The 18,549-nt window shown below is 39.5% G+C and overlaps 1 protein-coding gene across 7 annotated transcripts in view; it reads left to right on the forward strand.

Moving 5' to 3' along the window:
* The first annotated feature begins 507 nt into the window (after window positions 1–507).
* BRWD1 (bromodomain and WD repeat domain containing 1) overlaps window positions 508–18,549 on the forward strand; it is a 50,405-nt gene continuing 32,363 nt past the window's right edge. For 3 of the 7 annotated variants that reach the window (XM_065741730.1, XM_065741731.1, XM_065741732.1), the window contains exons 1-16: window positions 508–808; window positions 936–994; window positions 1,078–1,107; window positions 1,235–1,294; window positions 4,131–4,281; window positions 5,547–5,645; window positions 6,062–6,222; window positions 6,837–7,058; window positions 8,631–8,731; window positions 9,463–9,533; window positions 10,639–10,739; window positions 12,704–12,744; window positions 13,951–14,049; window positions 15,403–15,553; window positions 16,095–16,229; window positions 17,541–17,669. In XM_065741730.1, the coding sequence (XP_065597802.1) occupies window positions 748–808; window positions 936–994; window positions 1,078–1,107; window positions 1,235–1,294; window positions 4,131–4,281; window positions 5,547–5,645; window positions 6,062–6,222; window positions 6,837–7,058; window positions 8,631–8,731; window positions 9,463–9,533; window positions 10,639–10,739; window positions 12,704–12,744; window positions 13,951–14,049; window positions 15,403–15,553; window positions 16,095–16,229; window positions 17,541–17,669 (1,671 nt within the window). In that variant the 5' untranslated portion in view covers window positions 508–747. Of the gene's footprint in view, window positions 995–1,077; window positions 1,108–1,234; window positions 1,295–4,130; window positions 4,282–5,546; window positions 5,646–6,061; window positions 6,223–6,836; window positions 7,059–8,630; window positions 8,732–9,462; window positions 9,534–10,638; window positions 10,740–12,703; window positions 12,745–13,950; window positions 14,050–15,402; window positions 15,554–16,094; window positions 16,230–17,540; window positions 17,670–18,549 lie in introns of all 7 variants that reach the window. The other 4 variants (XM_065741726.1, XM_065741728.1, XM_065741727.1 and 1 more) reach the window with 2 other exon arrangements.

Genomic DNA, 18,549 nt, shown 5'->3' on the forward strand with positions numbered 1-18,549 from the left:
GTGCGATGGGGATCGGCCTCTTCTCCTAAGTAGCAGCAGTAAGACTAGAGGGAACGGCCTCAAGTTGCACCAGGGATGTTCATTCAGATTGGATGTTTGGAACAGTTTCCTCGTACGCTCGTCCGTACCGCAGCACTCCAGGAGCGACCGAAGGCGCTGCCTAACAGCCACGCTGCACTGCTGCGTACTCATCGCGCGGAGCCTCCCAGAGCCTGGCAGCCCCGACTCGTCCCGCGCCACCGCCCGGCGCATGGGGCGCTCCGCCCACCGATGTTCGTCACTGCCCGTCTTCTAGCGCGATCCTTCCGCGCACGGGTTCTCCTTCCTCCGCCGGCCCCCTCGCTGCACGTTGTCCCGCGGCGTCGTGTTCCTTGCTCCTTCTCCCCGCCGAGCTCTCCTTGAGGGACTGCCGGACCCGGGGCGGCGGTGGTAGTGGTGGTGGGGGACTACTTTTTCCCCCCGCCCCCCCGGAACGCGCAGGTGGCGGCGGCGCCGTGGCAGTTGGAACGGCAGCGATGGCGGCGGCGCTGAGGCTGCGCTGAGCGGAGGCGCAGGGGGAGGGGAGAGCCGGAGCGCGAGAGGCGTCCGGCGGGGGGCGGCGCGCGCGGATGCGTGAGAGAGAGAGCGAGCAACAGAGGGAGAGAGAGAGCGCGGGGGGGCGCGGGGGAGGGGCGCGCTGACAGGGCTATGCCGGGCCGGGCCCTGCCCGCCTCAGACGCCGCCTGAGCCCTGAGCGCGGCAGCCGCCATGACCGAGTCCTCGGCTCCGTCTGGCTCCGGCGCGTCGCCGCCGCCGCTCATTGAGTCAGGTAACGGCGGCGGGCCGCGGGCCGCTGCTCCCTGCCGCCATCTTCTCGAGGGCGGCGATGGATTACAGCCGCCCCCGGGGCCCCCGCCTCACTCACTCCCGTCTGTCTCCCTCCGTCTCTCCCGCAGAGCTCTACTTCCTTATCGCCCGCTTTCTCAGCACCGGGCCGTGCCGCGGGACGCTGCGGGTGAGTGCGTGGGGCGGGCGGGCGGGAGGGAGCCTGGGGCTGCGCGCCTCGGCCCGCGCTGACCACGCTGTGTGTCCCCGCAGGTGCTGGTGCAGGAGCTGGAGCAGCACCAGGTGCGTGAGCCGCCCCACCGCCCCAACGGAGCGCTCTGCGGTGCCCCCAGCACCCCTCAGCACGCCTGCTGGCGGTACCGTCCCTCCTTTCCCCCTTTAATTTCACTCTTCTTATTTCTCGATTCAGTTGCTCCCTAAAAGGTTGGATTGGGAAGGCAACGAGCATTATAGAAGTTACGAAGAACTGGTGAGACTTTTATCTTTTTAAAAACTTTCCGTTAGGACGGTAACGTCGGAGCCGGGCGCGCCCCATCTAAGGCGGGCCCGGCCCTCCGTCTCCCAGCGTCGCTCCGTTGGGGTTCACTCTTCGGGGTTCCCGCGGCGGTCCGTACCGCGGCCGTGCCGTACGTTAGGATATTGTTTACATAGCAGAGGTGGAGCCCGGCGCGGTGCGGTGGTGCACGCCGCCGCCTGCGTGCGGCTGGCAGCCAATCCGCAGCTGGCTTTCGTTGTCGAGTTCCGCCGGCCAGCTTGTTAGGCGCGTTGTGATTGGGCGCTCGTTATTCTCTGCTCGGTTTCCTTCTTCGTTCCCCTGCAGCGGATTAGGAAACGAAATCGCCGCTCCGAAATCGACGGTTGTGGTTCTTGCGGGTGCGATCCTTCTGGTCTAAACGCCAGAAACACAGCGGTGGGCACTCCACGGCACGTACTCGGTTAAAGCAAACTGCCGCTTATGTGCTGACGCCCCCTAAAATTGGGGCATTGAGACAGCTCCGTTACCTGTCACTCTGCCTGTGCTGTAGTTGCACCCCCTCGTACCTCCTGTGTTGCATGTGAGCGTCTCAGGGTGGCATCTGTGCACAGACAATGACATACTTTTTAAAAATGCTTTCTTAAATTAAGTGCTGCTTCAGTTTGTAAACTGTGTTCCATTGCTTTCAGTTGTCAGTGTGGTTGGCAGAGCAAACGAGGTCTTAAATGAATTATTTAAGTCGCCAGAAGGACAGGTCTTGCTAAACAGGAATGCGCTGTCAAGCTCTGACTTGAATTTAACAGATGTGAAAGTAGCATTGAGTTTAAAAGGTCTTTATTTATTTTAATTCTTCTTACCTGACCCTAGTTCTAGTATGAAGTGATGGTATTTAGAGAAAGGAGGGCTCCTCTAACCTTTCTGTGTTGAGGTACATCACGTTGTCAGTTTAATCCTTCAACATGTACCACCTTCTCTCTCTCTTCTCTATCCAGTTTAAAAGAAGCATCTGTATATACTATCTGGCAGTAGTATTTAAGAGTATTTGGAATCTGTCGTCTGAAGGTCTTCACCTTCTGATCTTGAGGGGCTTTGGGAGCCTCTTTTTGTCTCATCTAGCCTCACTGAGTCTGCAGCGATGAAAACAAATAGCAGTTGTGGTACAGTTATTTGTTTCTGTCCATTGTTGAGTTGGAGTTCAGTTTAAGTGTTCCTTCCACAGTCTGAGTAAAGCTACTTATAAAAAGGTGCCTGGTTTGGTCAGCGTGCTTCTGCCAGTGGCTACATTTAGAATATAAGCTTCCTGATGGTGATGTGTGAGCAGAATGGTTTATAAGACCTGACATAGGTTGCGCTGCATTTTCTGCCCTGAATAATTTATCTGACACTAATCTGTGCCAGTTGAAGAGGCAGAATTTAGAAAGAAAGGGTGAAAAAGTGCCTTCTTGTAATCTTTGTACTGCCAAATAATTTCTCTACGTGTCTTTGGAGCTGATGTGCTGAAATAACATACCTACACAGTCAAAGCTAACTGTTTTACTGATATTTCCAGATGCTGTGCTTCTACCAGGAATACAGCCTATACCCCTGAAACTTTGTACATTACATGGATTCTTAGTATTAGAGCATGTTAGGCTGTTGCTTAAATCATATTGTTCTTGTTACTTGGTTTACATTTGGGCAAGTTTTTGTTTAACTGCTCTTGACTTGGTAGAGTGCAGTATTTTTATTCCTGCTCTTCTGATGATGAGATCAGCAGTGTTGAGACTTCTCTCACTGAACTTCGGTCGCTAGGCTGAGGGAATGGCATCGTAAGCATGAGCTAGTTCTGCCTGAGTTTTGAGCACTGTGGGCAGGAGGCCGCATACCTCTGTTGTTGTGGGCCTGCTTGCTTTTCTTGGGTGTGTTGTCTGGAAATGGCCTCAGTGCTGAAGCAGCAGTACAGCTTTTGGGTCCGACTGGTTCTTTCGTGGCCGGATCAGAGTCAGGTTGGCATGGGTCCATTTGTACCTGCTGATTCACACCTTCCTGGAGTGTAAGTTCACGGTAACAATGGTTTGTTTCATCTAAGTCTGTGTAAACTTTATTAATAGTTTGAGAGTTATTGTGATTAACTTCATTGTTGGATTAGGTTATTTTTTTTTCACCGATCTCCTGGGGAAGAAGAATTAAAAAAAGAAAGCCCCAGACCATATAACAGCACGGTTATTCTTGACTGAGACATCTAAGTGGTTGTGGAGGTCTGTGTATTTTGGAGTATTAGATGTAGACAACATGGGATCTTCCTAAATGGACAAGTGATTGTTCTGATCCCCTTGATTTAAGGAAGTAAGGAAGTCTGGTGTTGTGTAGTGTAGGCATCCTTCAAGGAACCTATTTGTACATTAGATTGCAGTCACCTAACAGGTTATGTGCAACTGAAGTTGTAGTTGCATAAATTCTTAGGCTTGATTATAACAAAGTTTTCCATGAACTTGAATTCTGAAGACCTGCTTTTTATCAATAGAAATAATTGGGTATATTAGGCAGCAGCATCCGCTGTAGAGTGCCGCACAAACAGTTACTGTATATGTGAATATTGTGGACTTTTGTGGGTTAAATGATGATACACAGAAGGTAATTTTGCTACGGTCATTTTTTACTACAGCTCTCCTGTTCTAGGCGAGCGCTTCCTGAATTCACTGGATGAGAGCTTTACAGCACTGTTTTTGTTTCGTAATTTGAATGCACGCACATAAAGCGTTGTCTGAATATTCTTAAGATTATTGACGTTTTTAGGTTCATCTTTTCAGAATGTACTGTATAAATGTTTAAAACTTTAATATTCTGTCAGGTGCAATCCAACAAGCATGTGGCTCCAGACCATTTATTACAAATTTGCAAGCGTATTGGCCCAATACTGGATAAGGAGATTCCACCCAGCATTTCGAGAGTGAATTCCTTACTTGGTGCAGGAAGGCAATCGCTGTTACGTACAGCAAAAGGTATGGTATAGTTTGTTTCTTATTTGAAATGGATATGGTGTGTTTTCCTTAGTATTTGCCTAACACTTTGGGAATATTTTGAAGGCAGTGGGCTTTCACCAAGTGTACTGCGTTTAATGAACCAAACCGCCATCAATCTGGGTATTAATAGCATAGCTGTGTGCTAATTGTTGGGGAGGTGTTAACTGCATCTCGAGAATCACCGTTATTCTGAGTGCTGAGGCTGCTGAATGTTGCCAGTTTTCTGTGTTACTGCAATAAAGTGAACCATCAGGAGACGAGTACTACTTCTTCAATATCCCCAGCATTCTGAATAGTATATTGATTGGCCCTTGTGGTTTTCGATTGTGGTAGCTGTTGTGCTGTATTCAGTGCCAACCTGAGACAGTAACACCATTTATTTTGATAGTTTGCTTGGTTAATGCAAACGGCATCAAAATTAGTACATTGTACATTTGTAGAAAGAGAGTTATTTTCTGTAATTTAAAGTGAATGGTTGGCAGTACTAAAGCACATGGATTATTTGATTTTCACAAAGTAAGTTTTGGCTTTAAACTTCACTCTCTGAATGTTTCGAGAGGTAGGTGTTTGTTCATGCATTTCTACAGTTTTGTTGGGTAGTGAGGCACTGTGGTGTAGGACTACTTTATTGGATGCTCTTGTTTTTTGGTTATCTATCCTAACTGCTTTAAAAGGTGCACTATGAATAACTCAGTGACTATTTTGTACTTCAAATTGGGATTGCTGTTATTTTAGCATGTGTCAAATGACTTTGTGTGAGAAATAGTCACCAAATTGTAAAGTTGGAAGGTGTCTCCTGAGATTTTGTCCAATAATTTGATATTAATAAACATTGTGTTTATTGTTTTTATATTTTTTTTAATCTTCAACGTTTTAATCTGAAAGCGAGTATAAAAATTTGAGGTGAGAATTGTAGTTATGTGTTCTGTGAGCTGCGGGGGCATCACCAGTTGCTATTCAGGGGTAGTACCAAAGCCAAGCTTTGGTTTCTTGATTTTCTTGGTTTCATGTTGTTGTTTTGGTTTGTTGTGTTTTTTTTTTTTTGCTGTTACTGTATAAAATCTGCATTTCTTTTATGCTGTACTGTTCATGACAAGTTTGGGGACTTTTGGTCTTAATTTTTAGTTCTTCCTCTCCTGTGTATGATACCACTGACTGTTATGTTCATTACTGTGCTTTGAAACTGTGGCTGGCTTGGTGTTCTTAACCTGCGTTTATGACAAACTTCCACTTGGTTTTTACAGATTGCAGGAACACTGTTTGGAAGGGCTCTGCGTTTGCTGCTCTTCACAGAGGACGACCTCCTGAATTTCCTGTTAACTATGGCACACCACCAAATCTTGGTATGCTGTTACTGATGCTCACTGCTGTTGGTATGAGCATATGATGCACATCTTATACTGGTCTCACTATGACGCTGGAAGTTATGCCTCAGAACTGGATCTGGAGGCTTATCTGGTGAACTTCACATGACTTCAGTGGAGTTATTCATACATGGGAATAGAGGCCTACCCACAGCACTAGTGAGATAGTAGCCACTAGCTGAGATCTTTTAATTAAACCTACAGATTAGTATTTAAGAATAATTTGCTTTCAGGTAGGAGGGCTCTTCAGAAAAGGGTGTCTGACATAATGAAGTATGTAAGTCTCTTTAGGTATATTCTCAAGTAGTACGTTAGCAGGTGATAAATAGAATGATATTTTAGAAGAAACGTTGTACGTTTTAATATACTAATTCTCTTATTTCTTTGTGTTCTAGTGGAAGTATATCGAGCACAGCAACTAACTGGACATGCAAAGTTCAGTACTTTGTTTCCAGGAAGTATGTATCAGCATGTAAAGATGCACAGACGGATCCTTGGCCATCTTTCTTCTGTGTACTGTGTTGCGTTCGATAGGACTGGACATAGAATATTCACTGTGAGTTGAAATTAATCTGAATCTGAAAATAATAGTAGTTGGATGCTAGGAAAAGAACCTTGAAATTCTGGCTTTGCTAAAGCTTGTGGAGGTGGATGTTAGTACTGTTGGAGTGTAACTGAGAGCTTCATCACAGTGCTGAGTGTAACATCGTTGTATAATTAAAGGTCAGAAGCATGTAAGAAATTGTTGTTACGCGATGTGAATGTCTGGGCAGATATCAGTGCAGGAGCTTTCTTTAGCAATATACTTGTGTGTTCAGCATGTTTCATGTTCATCATGAGATGACAGAGAACAAATAGCTTTTGCAGTATAGTGTAATATTTTAAATTGCAGCAGCAAATAATTGTAATTTCCAGGCTAAATTTAGTCCATACTTTCTGCTTTACCTGGAATAGATGTGCATTGATTGCAGTATAATCTTAAACCATAAAAGAATGTTTTGTTTCTTAATGTTGATCATGCAAACTTATTTCTGTCAAGTTAATTAGCGTGTGTTGTTTTAAATAGATGTATAAATTTACCAAACTCTGAAAGAAATTATTGAAATGAAACTTGAAAACTTATCTGAAATGTCTTCTAAACACTTTGCTAAGCATTGTAAATGTTTCTAGGGTTCAGATGACTGTCTGGTAAAGATATGGTCAACTCATAATGGCCGGTTATTTGCCACACTACGTGGACATTCAGCTGAAATTTCTGATATGGCTGTCAATTATGAAAACACTATGATTGCAGCTGGCAGCTGTGATAAGATGATCAGAGTGTGGTGTCTGAGAACTTGTGCGCCAGTTGCTGTCCTCCATGGGCACACAGGATCCATTACTTCATTGCAGGTATGTTTTGGGTTAATGCTTGCGTTCTGCATCATGAATAGATACTTTGTGTAGTAGTAGAGGTCCTATTAAACAGACAACTTGAGTAAGATACAGCAGGTTGGACAATAGAAGTAAAAATTCAAAAATAAAACTGCAGACTTCTAAAACAGCAAATGCAACTTGACCTGGTACTAACTTTGTTTTTGTTACTAAGTACTGCAAATTCTCTGAGTAAAAATCAATTCTTGCATAAAAGTTAATGAGTGGTAAATGTAAATAAACGGGAATAGAAGTTCCTGAGTACAACAAAAAACTTTTACTGGTACAGGATGTAAAATTTTCAACTCTGGCTTAATATAGTCCCTGGACTTCTTCACTAACTGAATGAAATAAAGTATAATAGCACTGAATTCCCACAAATTTAACCTTTATGATTTCATAAAAACAACACTGATGCCAAAAGACATGTAAAAACAATCTATAAAGTACTTTTCTTGAGAAAACTGTTTCCAGGTAATCACCAGGCATGCCACCTATCATGTTTGAGTTGTTGGAACTGGAGAGAATTTCTGGGTGATATTGTGACCTCCTTTTGTCTGTTACTGGAGATGGGATACGTGGGCTTATGTGGGTGGCTATTCTGATGCAGTCTGTGATTCTTACAGCTTCTGTGATATGGATATCTCTCTTAATCTTATAGCTGCATTATTTCAAATGTTCAAAGTTACATAGTATATTAGAAAACAATCTAAAACAGGTATTTTGTGGAGCAGATGAGCGAGCAAGTTGTTCAGTATGGAGAAGAGGAGGTGGAGGGGAGAGCTCGTTGCTCTCTACAAATGCCTGACCGGAGTTTGTAGTGAGGCGAGTGCTGGTCTCTTGTGAGAAGTGATAGGATGCTGCCTTCAACAATAGCAGTTTCTGTGGCATTTATTTATTTTGTAGCAAGAAACTTAATCATGATATTTATTGTAGTATGCTGGACATGCTGGATCTTTTGCTTAAAAGCTCTTAGTAAGAGGAAGCTTTTTAAGGCTGATTCCAGCACTGAAGGTAGCAGTAATTGATGAACAATTTAATCAGCTTGTCATCTAAAATGTTTTGAGGTTTTCTTGCTGTGTGCTGCAAGAAAAACTGTCTCAGTGAAGCGTCTGTGAGGACTTCCTATAAAGTTGTATGTGATGCTAGTTTGCACATACCCAAACTCTTCTAATGTATGCCCTATTAAATTACAGAATTGAAAAAGTGAATCTATCTAGTGAAAATTCGTTTGGTTTTCTAGTGCTGTCTGTTAGTTCCTTTGTACATTGACCAAATTTTTGATGGGTACTTGTGATTACTTAGGACTTCAAAGCAAAGCAGTGAATTAAATGTTATGTAATACAATAATTGAGACCTGCAGCACAGACTTATTTAGAGTATAGGAGGTGTTACTTTTGAAATGTTATCAGCAACCACTTTGAGTTCTGCTTAAAATGTTATATCATTGCTTTGTTTTTTTTTTATGCTGTGATTTTTTACAAGTTCATAAATAATTTTTAATTATCTGGGTTTATATGTTTCTGACCTTATTTTTTTTTGCCCTTGTAGTTTAGTCCAATGGTGAAAGGCTCCATGCGGTATATGGTGTCTACTGGTGCAGATGGAACTGTTTGCTTTTGGCAGTGGGATACAGATTCCATGAAATTCAGGTATGTAACTGGGGATGCTGATGGACTCCTTTTAATGCATTATTCTGCTTGATGAAAATAAACGGAGTGCTTTGGCAAGCTCGAACTGACTTAACTATCTAGAAACTTTGTATAAATATTTAAAAGCACTAATTATAGTCTTTACAAATGTGTTATTTTGTTACCCTGGGAAATCAATCTAGTTTTCTGTTTTTTCTTCTTAATGTGGTTCTTAATAGCCACTTTGTTTGAAATTTTGGCCACATTAACTGGAAGAGTGTGTTTGTGACTTGCAGAACAGGAAACCAATCACTTTGTGTAGAACTGCAAAACTTGTACCTACTTCTGTAAAATTTTGTGAATTTACATTCCTCAGTAATGATACTTAATAAGCCTTATTTCATGTATCGCTAATGGTTTGTAGCTTGTGAGCACGAGTTCAGCACTTTGTGGATACTGTGTGGGGAGGATGCACACTCCTTGGCTTGTCATGCTTAAGATTGTACCGAAACGTGTAAGCTACTGCTTATGTGGGTTTCAAATACCATTTGAGTGCATGAACTTATAGTAATTTAAAGAAGTAAACCTTATTGCTTATCCTCCTGCATGAGATGTATAGATGTTACTGAATGCATTTCAGTACCTGTTATGTAGGTGTTCAAAGAAACGTACATGTTATGTTTTGAAGCGAAGATAAAAGCTGATTTTTTTTTTTTGTGACAAGTCCTGTTTCAAACAATTTTTCTTTTAAGCAATCGGCCAGTGAAATTCACAGAGAAATCCAGACCAGGAGTACAGATGCTTTGTTCTTCATTCAGTGTAGGTAAGGCACATACAGGTTGAATTTAGCACTGTGATTTCTCCTCTTTCCCTGTGAGCACGTTTATAATACTTGTGCTGTGACAGCTTTAAAAACAAAACAGCCACTGAACAGTTAGCATTGATACGTGTGTGTGTGTGTGTGTTGTTAGGCTGTGACATAATTAAATGTTGTGAATTGCCTTGTTAACAGTAAAAGGCTGTGGAGCTAATATTTCCCATTTGTCAGTGATAGTTTGCTGAAGGAAAAATCAGCTGATGGCTCCTTCAGTCTTTGTCTTTACCAGATTGTTGTAGTACACTGCCATGATTTTGGAGAATTATTCTTGTCTAAGATACAGCAGCAGTGGTTATTGCCAATAGTAGGAGCTCCGGATTCCATGCTGGTTGTATGTGGAGATTGTCATAAAGGTCCCTTCTTACTTAAGAATCCATAAACATATCTGTAAATGTGCTTCAGTCTTGGCTCGTATTCATTCTTTATTCTAATCATGTGGGTAAAATTTTAGGGGAAAGCTTGCTGGTACGAGACAGCATAAACATCAGAAGAAAATTGGAAACAAATAAAATACAGTCAAAGTGTAGCTTGTTAGCTCCTGACCATTTTTAAATTGTTTTTTATTTTTTAAATCAACTTTGGGCAACACTTACCTGGAGCCAAGAAGCAGATTGTTATATTGCTGTCATCGCAGCTAAGCACTGCTCTACTTATGCTGGCGTACCCATACTTGTACCCACTTGTGATATGATTCTCATAGCAGAAATGGTACGCATGCTGCAGTGAAAGAATCATCTAGATGATTCTGATGATGGTTATCCTGATTTCCTGTAAATGAACACCTGTGAGTACAGTCAGTAGTGTTAGGTGTCAAGAGTTACTCCTAGTTACATGTTTTAAAATGTTTGTAACATTGAATATGACTTGCTTGTTTTTACTATGGCTGAGAAGGCATTCTGGGGTAAGAGGGGGATTCCAATCTATGCACATATGTCTGTGTAAATTTGTATTTTTTTTAAACTAAACATCTGAGAATTGTGATCTCTTTTACTTTGTTACACAATAGCCTGCTTACTGCTTGATATATTTTTTTTTAATTATTTTTTTGCAGGTGGTATGTTTTTAGCCACTGGCAGTACTGACCACATTATAAGGATGTATTATTTTGGATCTGAAACACCTGAGAGAATAGCAGAATTGGAGAGTCATGCTGTAAGATTTTTAAATCTACTAATTGGTTGCTTAAAGCAAGTTACTGTTGTTCGTGCAGTGCTTTTATTGAATATGTTTTTAAAACTTGTACAGAATTTCAGCCAGCCATTTTATGTGACTAAACTGTTTTAAAGGATGGCAGGTATCTGTAATTTTAAGGCATGTGTCTTGCTCACTTGCTTCCCTTTACAGTGCAAGTGTGCATAGCCACATGTTATATGATGTATTCAGGAAGTCACTATGTTGAGAAAATTGATTTAATTACCTAGACAGTTGTGATTTCACGTTTTGTGTTAAATCTTTAAATGAGGACTGAGTTTTTAGAGTTTTACAGAACACTCGTGTTCAGTTTTTGAAGCTTAGTCCAGTGAAATCTGCATTCTCTAGAGTCTAAGGGAAACTTGGCTGACATTCACATGGTGAAATTTTAGTGACTTTTTCTTGTTTGTGTTTTCAGCACTTAATACTCCAATCTTTAATGAGCAGTGTTAATGTACTGTTTTATGTAATCAGTACACAGAGTCTTCCTGTGAATGGGACTTGTGTCCTTACATTTGTATAATTTAACGCTTGGATTTTTTTTTCTCCATAATTTGGACACTTTCTTACATCTGTTCTTGTTCACGTGTTTCAATCTTGTTCCACATTGATATTTTTTGTCATATGGTGTGCGAGCTCTTTTTCCACTATATTTAAAAGCATTGAAGAACTTAAGGAAAGGCAGTATATTCTTCCTTAACATTTCATGCTGTACAAGATTTCCTTGAGAGGTACTATAGAGTATCAGGATGCTACTTATATATATATACATAACTGTAACTTAACTATAGGTGTTACTTGGGAGTGGTCACATATGTGGGATACAGAAAACATTCATTTCAGTAAGCAAGTTGAGAAGTATGTAATGAAATAGTGTTGTTTTGTCTGTTTTAAAAGACATCTGTCAAACCTGATCTTGGGAATAACTCTTTTGACGTAGTGAATCTAGCTATGTGGCTTCTGTGGGAGTAGTCAAGCAGCAAGAGCTTAAGCATATTTAAAACTATAAGTTTAGAATTCCACTATTGGACCTCTTTGAAAATTTCACACCAAAGTGTAGTGTTGGTATTTCCAAATGATAAAAATCAGAGCATTAGTAGGGTTCTTAGGTTGCTGGGTTGTATAATCTATGCATGTTTGGGTGGTTCTGCTCATAGGCCACTGTAGTTGGGTAAGGTGATTCTCTACTTCATGTGAGAAGGCAGCTTTTCTGCCAGATATGTTTTTAACACAAGTTTTTAAAGTACTCGGAGCTTTTGTTTTTCAGATGCACTTTGTCAGCCTCTATCACAAAGCACATGACGACAGCAGTCTTTTTTTTCCCCCAAATTTTAGTTTTAATGCTTAGAGTTGTATTTAGTTGAACTCTTAAAGCTCATTAAAGGTCAACTTTTCAAATACTCATCTTTCTTATTCTTTTTTAATATGATTACCATAGTGCTGAATCAAAGTTTAACTATTTCTGTTGTACTGATGAGACTTGATCAACGTGTATTCTGTCAGTGGAGAAGACTCAGCTCTGTAAGATAAATTGAGTGTAGTATCTGCATTTTCTATTACTTTCATTGTAATAAAAATTATAGCTAGCATATTTTTTTTAAGGATTGTGTGAGTGGGAGCAACAGAATTCTCTGGATTGTAATTGGCTTATGATATTAGAAGTATGTATTCAAGTTCATTGGCTGCCAAGTTATTAATGGACAGTTATTTCATCTGTTTATGCTTCAGGTTTAAAGGAAACATTTTTGTTAAGCTTGCATTTTAGATGTAGCATTAGTGGTTAGTGAAGTCTGTCAGGCTTGGGTGTCTCTGTTATAAAAAACACATTTTTTTCATCATTTCACATTTTTATAATCCCAGGTCTGTCAAAACCGCATTTCATTTTGAAAAATATAATTTCTGACAAACTTTTTTTTTTCTCACAGGACAAAGTTGACAGCATTCAGTTTTCCAACAATGGTGACAGGTATGTTGAAAGGTGACTTTGGAGTCAGGGATGTGTGCTTGTTCTTGCATGAAGCTTTCTAGTGAGATCTTACTAGTTCAAACTCAAAGGTCAAATAAGGACTAAGTAAGTGAGAATAGCGAAGTTGCAGCCTGTTCACCACCCTCATAGTAAAGCATTCCTTCCTATGAAAATTAGAATTTCTGTTGAAATGAAAATGTGGTTTTTAGCCTTCAAGGCAGGCTTCAGTATGCAAGCATAAGTTACAGCTGTATTTTTGTTAGGCCCTTTCTCTCTCAGAAGGCCAGGTAACTGAATGAGGACCCTAGTAGTTAGCTTAGTTGTAGTTGTCTGCCTTTTGAGCGTGTCTTTAACTATATACATCTTTGGCTCTATAATTTTGCACTGATACGTCATGCTTGAAGCGTATAAGGATTACCTTTGAAGGCCAAAGGTCCCTTTTGGGACCAAAAGTCCCAAAAGAAAAACAAACCTAAAAAAAGAAACAATCTCACTACTGCTGTTTTTCTTGGTGATACTTTCTCTGGAACATGTTTAGCAATTATTCATATTAGTAATAATTATAAATTCTAATTATAGTCATGATATACCCAGTACACAAGTTTTTCTGTGGGAGCTGAGTCAGCTGTCTTTTCTCAGTGTTGTGATTCATGGACTAGGGAGATTGTTAGGATGTCTGATTGCTTTTTAGTTTCTTGCTTAAAGAATTATTGTTCTTCTATGCTAATAGCTCAGCTGTTTGTGAAGCGTAAGCTGAACTGCTGTCATTTATACCTCAGTATCTCAACGAAAACCCTAGTAGCAGTCTTCTCATTTGTGCACAGTTGTGGGTGGTTTTGCTATGCTGGTCTGTCCTTGCTTCTACATCACTATCTGATACTCTTTGGTTTTAGAACACGTTACTTAAAATAGATACTTAGAGAATTGTAATTGAGAAGGAGTTGAAGATAAAGTTGTTAATTAAACTTGGAAGTTGATACTGTTCTGAGTGTTTTGACAGCTTTGCTCAGCTTCAGTGCAGGAAAACTCTTTTCTTCTTCTGGATAGAAAACTAATAACAGTTAACTGTGGAAAAACTCTTTATACAGAAATTGGCAATAACATTTTCATCAGTATTTCATGGTGATATTTTAATTTGTGGTGTTGTTTCCCTCTGAAAATGCTTCAAAACAAATTCTTCTAACCATCCTTTAAAACTTCTTTAAGGTTCATAAGTGGCAGTAGAGATGGGACAGCACGAATCTGGCGCTTTGAACAAGCTGAATGGAGGAGTATTTTGTTGGATATGTCTGATCGATTACCAGGGTAGGTTGTACTGTTCTCTTTCTTAATCTGTTACATGAAATCAGAATGATCCCAGAGCTCATCAAGCACTGTTAGGATTTAGAAGAAGCCTTAACAATGTTATGATCAGATGGTATGTTTTCTGAAGGGTGATAACGAGTCTTCCAGTGATGTAACAACTTGTTTCATTATTGTCTGTGCTTTCAAAAATGCATAAATACATATGTAGGTAAATACATAAATTCAGATGCATAACTTGTAATTAATTTGGTATAGTATATGTTTAAAGGCCTATTCTTATTAAATTAACAGAAAATCAGTAGGCTTCTATAGCTGGCATGCAGTCAGAAACCTGACATGGTGCCACAGGAGGAACTCCTTATATTAATGAGAATAAGATAGATAAGCTTCTTACAGGAGAGGTGATGAAGGGTAATAGGTGAATTTCATAAAGCTTTTTGTTGACTCTCTTCACTTTTTAGAAGTGTATTAAGAAGTATGTTTGTCACACAAAGTTTAAATTGCATTGTTACAGATGACGATCAGGATATTGCACTGCACTGAATAAAACCTGATAAGTAGATGATTTACAGTAGTACGAAATGCTTAAACACCTTGTGTGAAGACTAATTTGGAGGTGATTAGATAGGGGGAAATAAACAGAAAGCAAGATAAAAACCAACCCAAACTCAGGTATACTATGTAATGGCAAGTTCTCTCTATGAAGCAAAAAAAAAAAAAAAGTGGTTTTGGTAGAAATAATGACTAATGTTTGAAATATGACTGACATCTACCTTCCTGAGGTAACGGGCATAGTTATATTTTTGTATGATTCAGGGAGACTTTATAGAACAGACTACTAGCTGACGCAGAATATAAATAATTCTGTGTTAAAGTATGTTTGAAAGAAAGCCCATTCCTTTAGTTAATGAAGATGCTGAAAGGGAGTTCCTAGTATCTTAGAAATTTAGTCTGGCAAAAGAGAAATGAGGGGAGAAAAAAAAAGAAAACTGTATATCTGAACATCAAACTGTTTGCTTAAGTATTAGTTCTGAGGACTCCATTCTTTGTTTAATATTGATTTTTTTTTCTAACTCTTAAGTTATTCTCCTTCACATATGTACATATATATGTATGCCTGCCTTTGTGAAAATGCAAATTAATCAAACCCAAGAAAGGACAGATTTGTTTTATACTTGATCATTTTAAGAAGGAAATAGTTTATGGACAGAAGCGTCCATAGAAAGTTTTAATAATAAATGTTTCTTCTCTTGTCTAATTGTTAATACTGGAAAATTTACTATTTTTCTCTAGCTTGACATTGAGATGGGCAAATGAAAAATAACTCCTGCCTTTATAACTCTTTTAAAATAGTGACTCGTGTTCAGAAGAGGACAAATATATGAGGCCTAAAGTGACGATGATAGCTTGGAACCAAAATGACAACTATGTTGTTACGGCTGTGAATAATCATCTGCTCAAAGTTTGGAATTCGTCTACAGGGCAATTGCTTCATTATTTGGTGGTATGTAGTTATTTTTCCATGCTTTTTTGAAGCATGTCTTCAGTAAGGCTCTATATTTAGAGTGGCATGTGTGTGCTGAGTTCATCATTAGCTCTGATTGTCTTGAATACTCTACATTAATCATAAGGCAAGTGTAGTGTTTCTTGGATTTTTTTTAATCAAAACTGTTCCCTCCTGCTTTTGAACAAACCTTCCCCCAGTATTATGTAGAGTTTTCCTCTTCAGTCAAACATTTAAACAAAAATTTTGAAATAATAATTTCAGAAAATCTTGTCTGTGTAATAGTTCTTAATAGTGTACATTCATTTGCCAGAAATCTCATATTTCCTGAGTTTTTGTTTGCATTTAGGAAATGATTACATTTCAAATGATGTTTCTGCATCTCAGGAGTATATTGGAGGTGGCTTGTAGAGATTTCATTTGAAAAAAGTCTTTATATATAGTGGAGAATTGTGCAGTGCTTTAAGGTCTACTGTAGATATCCTACTGGTTTGGATTTATATCCTCTTGTTTTCATGTGACTTGCAATTTTGAATTTCAGGGGCATGCGGATGAAGTGTTTGTCTTGGAGACACATCCTTTTGATTCCAGGATAATGCTGTCTGCTGGCCACGATGGCAACATCTTCATATGGGATGTTACAAAGGGCACAAAAACAAAGCATTATTTCAACATGGTAAGAGGTTTTTTTGTTGTTGTGTTTTGTTTTTAAACTCCACTTTCTCTCTACATACAGTTGTGTGTTCAGATATTATTTTAAAAGATCATTGTCAGCATTCACAATCGATACCTGCTGCTATTTCATTTGTTGGTTTTTTTTAAGGCAAAAATTGAGTTCAGTTTGTTGCTAGAACTCTTACTTTGAATTTCCTTGTCACTTTAACTGTAGATGCAATGAAACTCATAGTGAGTTTATAGTTTAATGTGGCAGAAAAGGGGGCAGGTGTTGATTCCCTTATCTGCTTCTGGCTACACACTTCCATTTTCTACCTTGAATCAGATATCTCTTAGTGGACCCTTTTCTAAGCTGAATCAGTTCCCCAGCCTTCTAGAAAAAGTAATACCCACTTTCTTACACTAGTACAATTCTCCAGAGCTTTCAGGTTGAGTTAGGTCAGGGTGCAAGCTTATGAGACAAGGAAGATGAATCTTCACAATGTGACTACAAATGCTCACGAATGTGAGGTACAGGGGGGAGCAAAGCAAGATGTCTTTTTCATCATTATCACGTTCTGATCACTTGGACTTGTTTATTGGTACTTCTCAATCTGTGAGTGCTGCAGATAGTTAACACCAGGGCTTTTCCGCTCCTTGTTCTAAGAGACCTTTTTGCACCTCATTCAAAGTATCTGTTGTTAATTCAGATGAGGTAGGTTCCCGTGGAAAGACTGGAAGGTCTGTCACTTCAGGAATCACATAGACAAGTATTTCTATTCTCAGCTGTACTCAGCTTTGGTGCTTTTGGAGAGCTCCTTTGACATTCACTCTCAGTCAGCTTTGCAGTAAACTCCTTCAAATAGGTTGTTGTCTCTGAGGCTTCAGTATGATACAGTGTTGATATTCTTTATTTATTTTTGTTGTAGTCAGTGGAGAAGGGTTTTTTATACTTCAGGTTTAAAGCTTCATGCTTTTTTTTTTTTGAAAGTGGCTTAATAAATATGTAGTAGCTAGAATTTAACCAGCAGTATACTAACAACTAAAAAGCCTCAAAGTTGTTTTTTTTGTTCTTTTTTTTTTGTTGTTCTTGGTTGTTTTTTTATTTCAGTATATATCCATATTCTTTATGGCATCTCTTAATATTGTATGATTTAGGACTTTGTTTCACTTCCCTTGATGTTTTAATTTAAATAAAGTGACTGGGGACTATTTATTGCTTTAATGGAGTCATTTATAGAGGTGCAGGGCTGCTTGTGACAGAATAATTGATTATTGATGTTTGTTCAGAACGTTTGGTACAATACTCTTTAGTTTCTTTCTTTCAATCTAGATTGAGGGCCAAGGACACGGTGCTGTCTTTGACTGCAAGTTTTCACCAGATGGGCAACATTTTGCGTGTACAGATTCTCATGGGCATCTGTTGATATTTGGTTTTGGCTGTAGCAGGCCTTATGAAAAGGTAAGTTCAGCTTTTTATTAGAACTGTTCAGTTAAGCTTCTAACTGAAATTAGTTATGCCACTTCCTGAAACACAGAAGGTAATAGTTTAACATGTGTAGGGGATGGAAATAGAACGTGTTTCTTGATATCTATGAGTTCCCCTACACATACAACCCTGGCATGGCAGAAACAGCCAGTGTCATAACTTCCCCTCTGGGAAGTAACTAGCAGTACTTCTCCAGAAGTACTGGAGTCAGGCGCTGGAATGGCCTGCCTAGGGAGGTGGTTGAGGCACCATCCCTAGCGCTGTTCAAGAAGCGTTTAGATGAGGTGCTGAGGGATTTGATTTAGTAGTTCAGTGGGTAGGGATGGTGATAGGAGGATGGTTGGACTAGATGATCTTGTAGGTCCTTTCCAACCTTATGAACCTAGAACAGATATCTTCCAGTCACCTCATTTTCACGTCATAATTGTTGAGAATTTATTTCTAAATTCTTAAAATAGGTTAACATTTGCAAGTTGGAGTGTATCACAAAGTTTATTGTGCTACTACCAAATTAAGAAAAAGCACAATGTTTATGTTGGGAATAATTTGCTGTTTTATTTTCATTGTTAATAACTTGTGATTCTTTAGACCTTGGGTTACTCAAATCCAAATTCATTATAGCAGTTTAAAATAAACACAAATATACAGGCAGCACTGCTGACTGTGAAATTTTAGAAGAATCTGTATAGGATTCAATGCTTTGCTTCTTTAGTCTATCAGCCTCTTTCTTTTCTGTTTTGATAAATACATGCCTTTCTGTTTTCTTGAAATAGCTCTCAAAAGTGCAATTCTGGCCTATGTTTTTTCTTCACTTTTTCAATTTTTTAGCAGTTGCAATAGTAATTCCATGTTA

Source organism: Cyrtonyx montezumae, unplaced genomic scaffold, assembly GCF_038088225.1.
Source record: "Cyrtonyx montezumae isolate F1298 unplaced genomic scaffold, pur_monq_1.0 scaffold_3, whole genome shotgun sequence".
In the NCBI taxonomy this organism is placed as follows: Eukaryota; Metazoa; Chordata; class Aves; order Galliformes; family Odontophoridae; genus Cyrtonyx; species Cyrtonyx montezumae.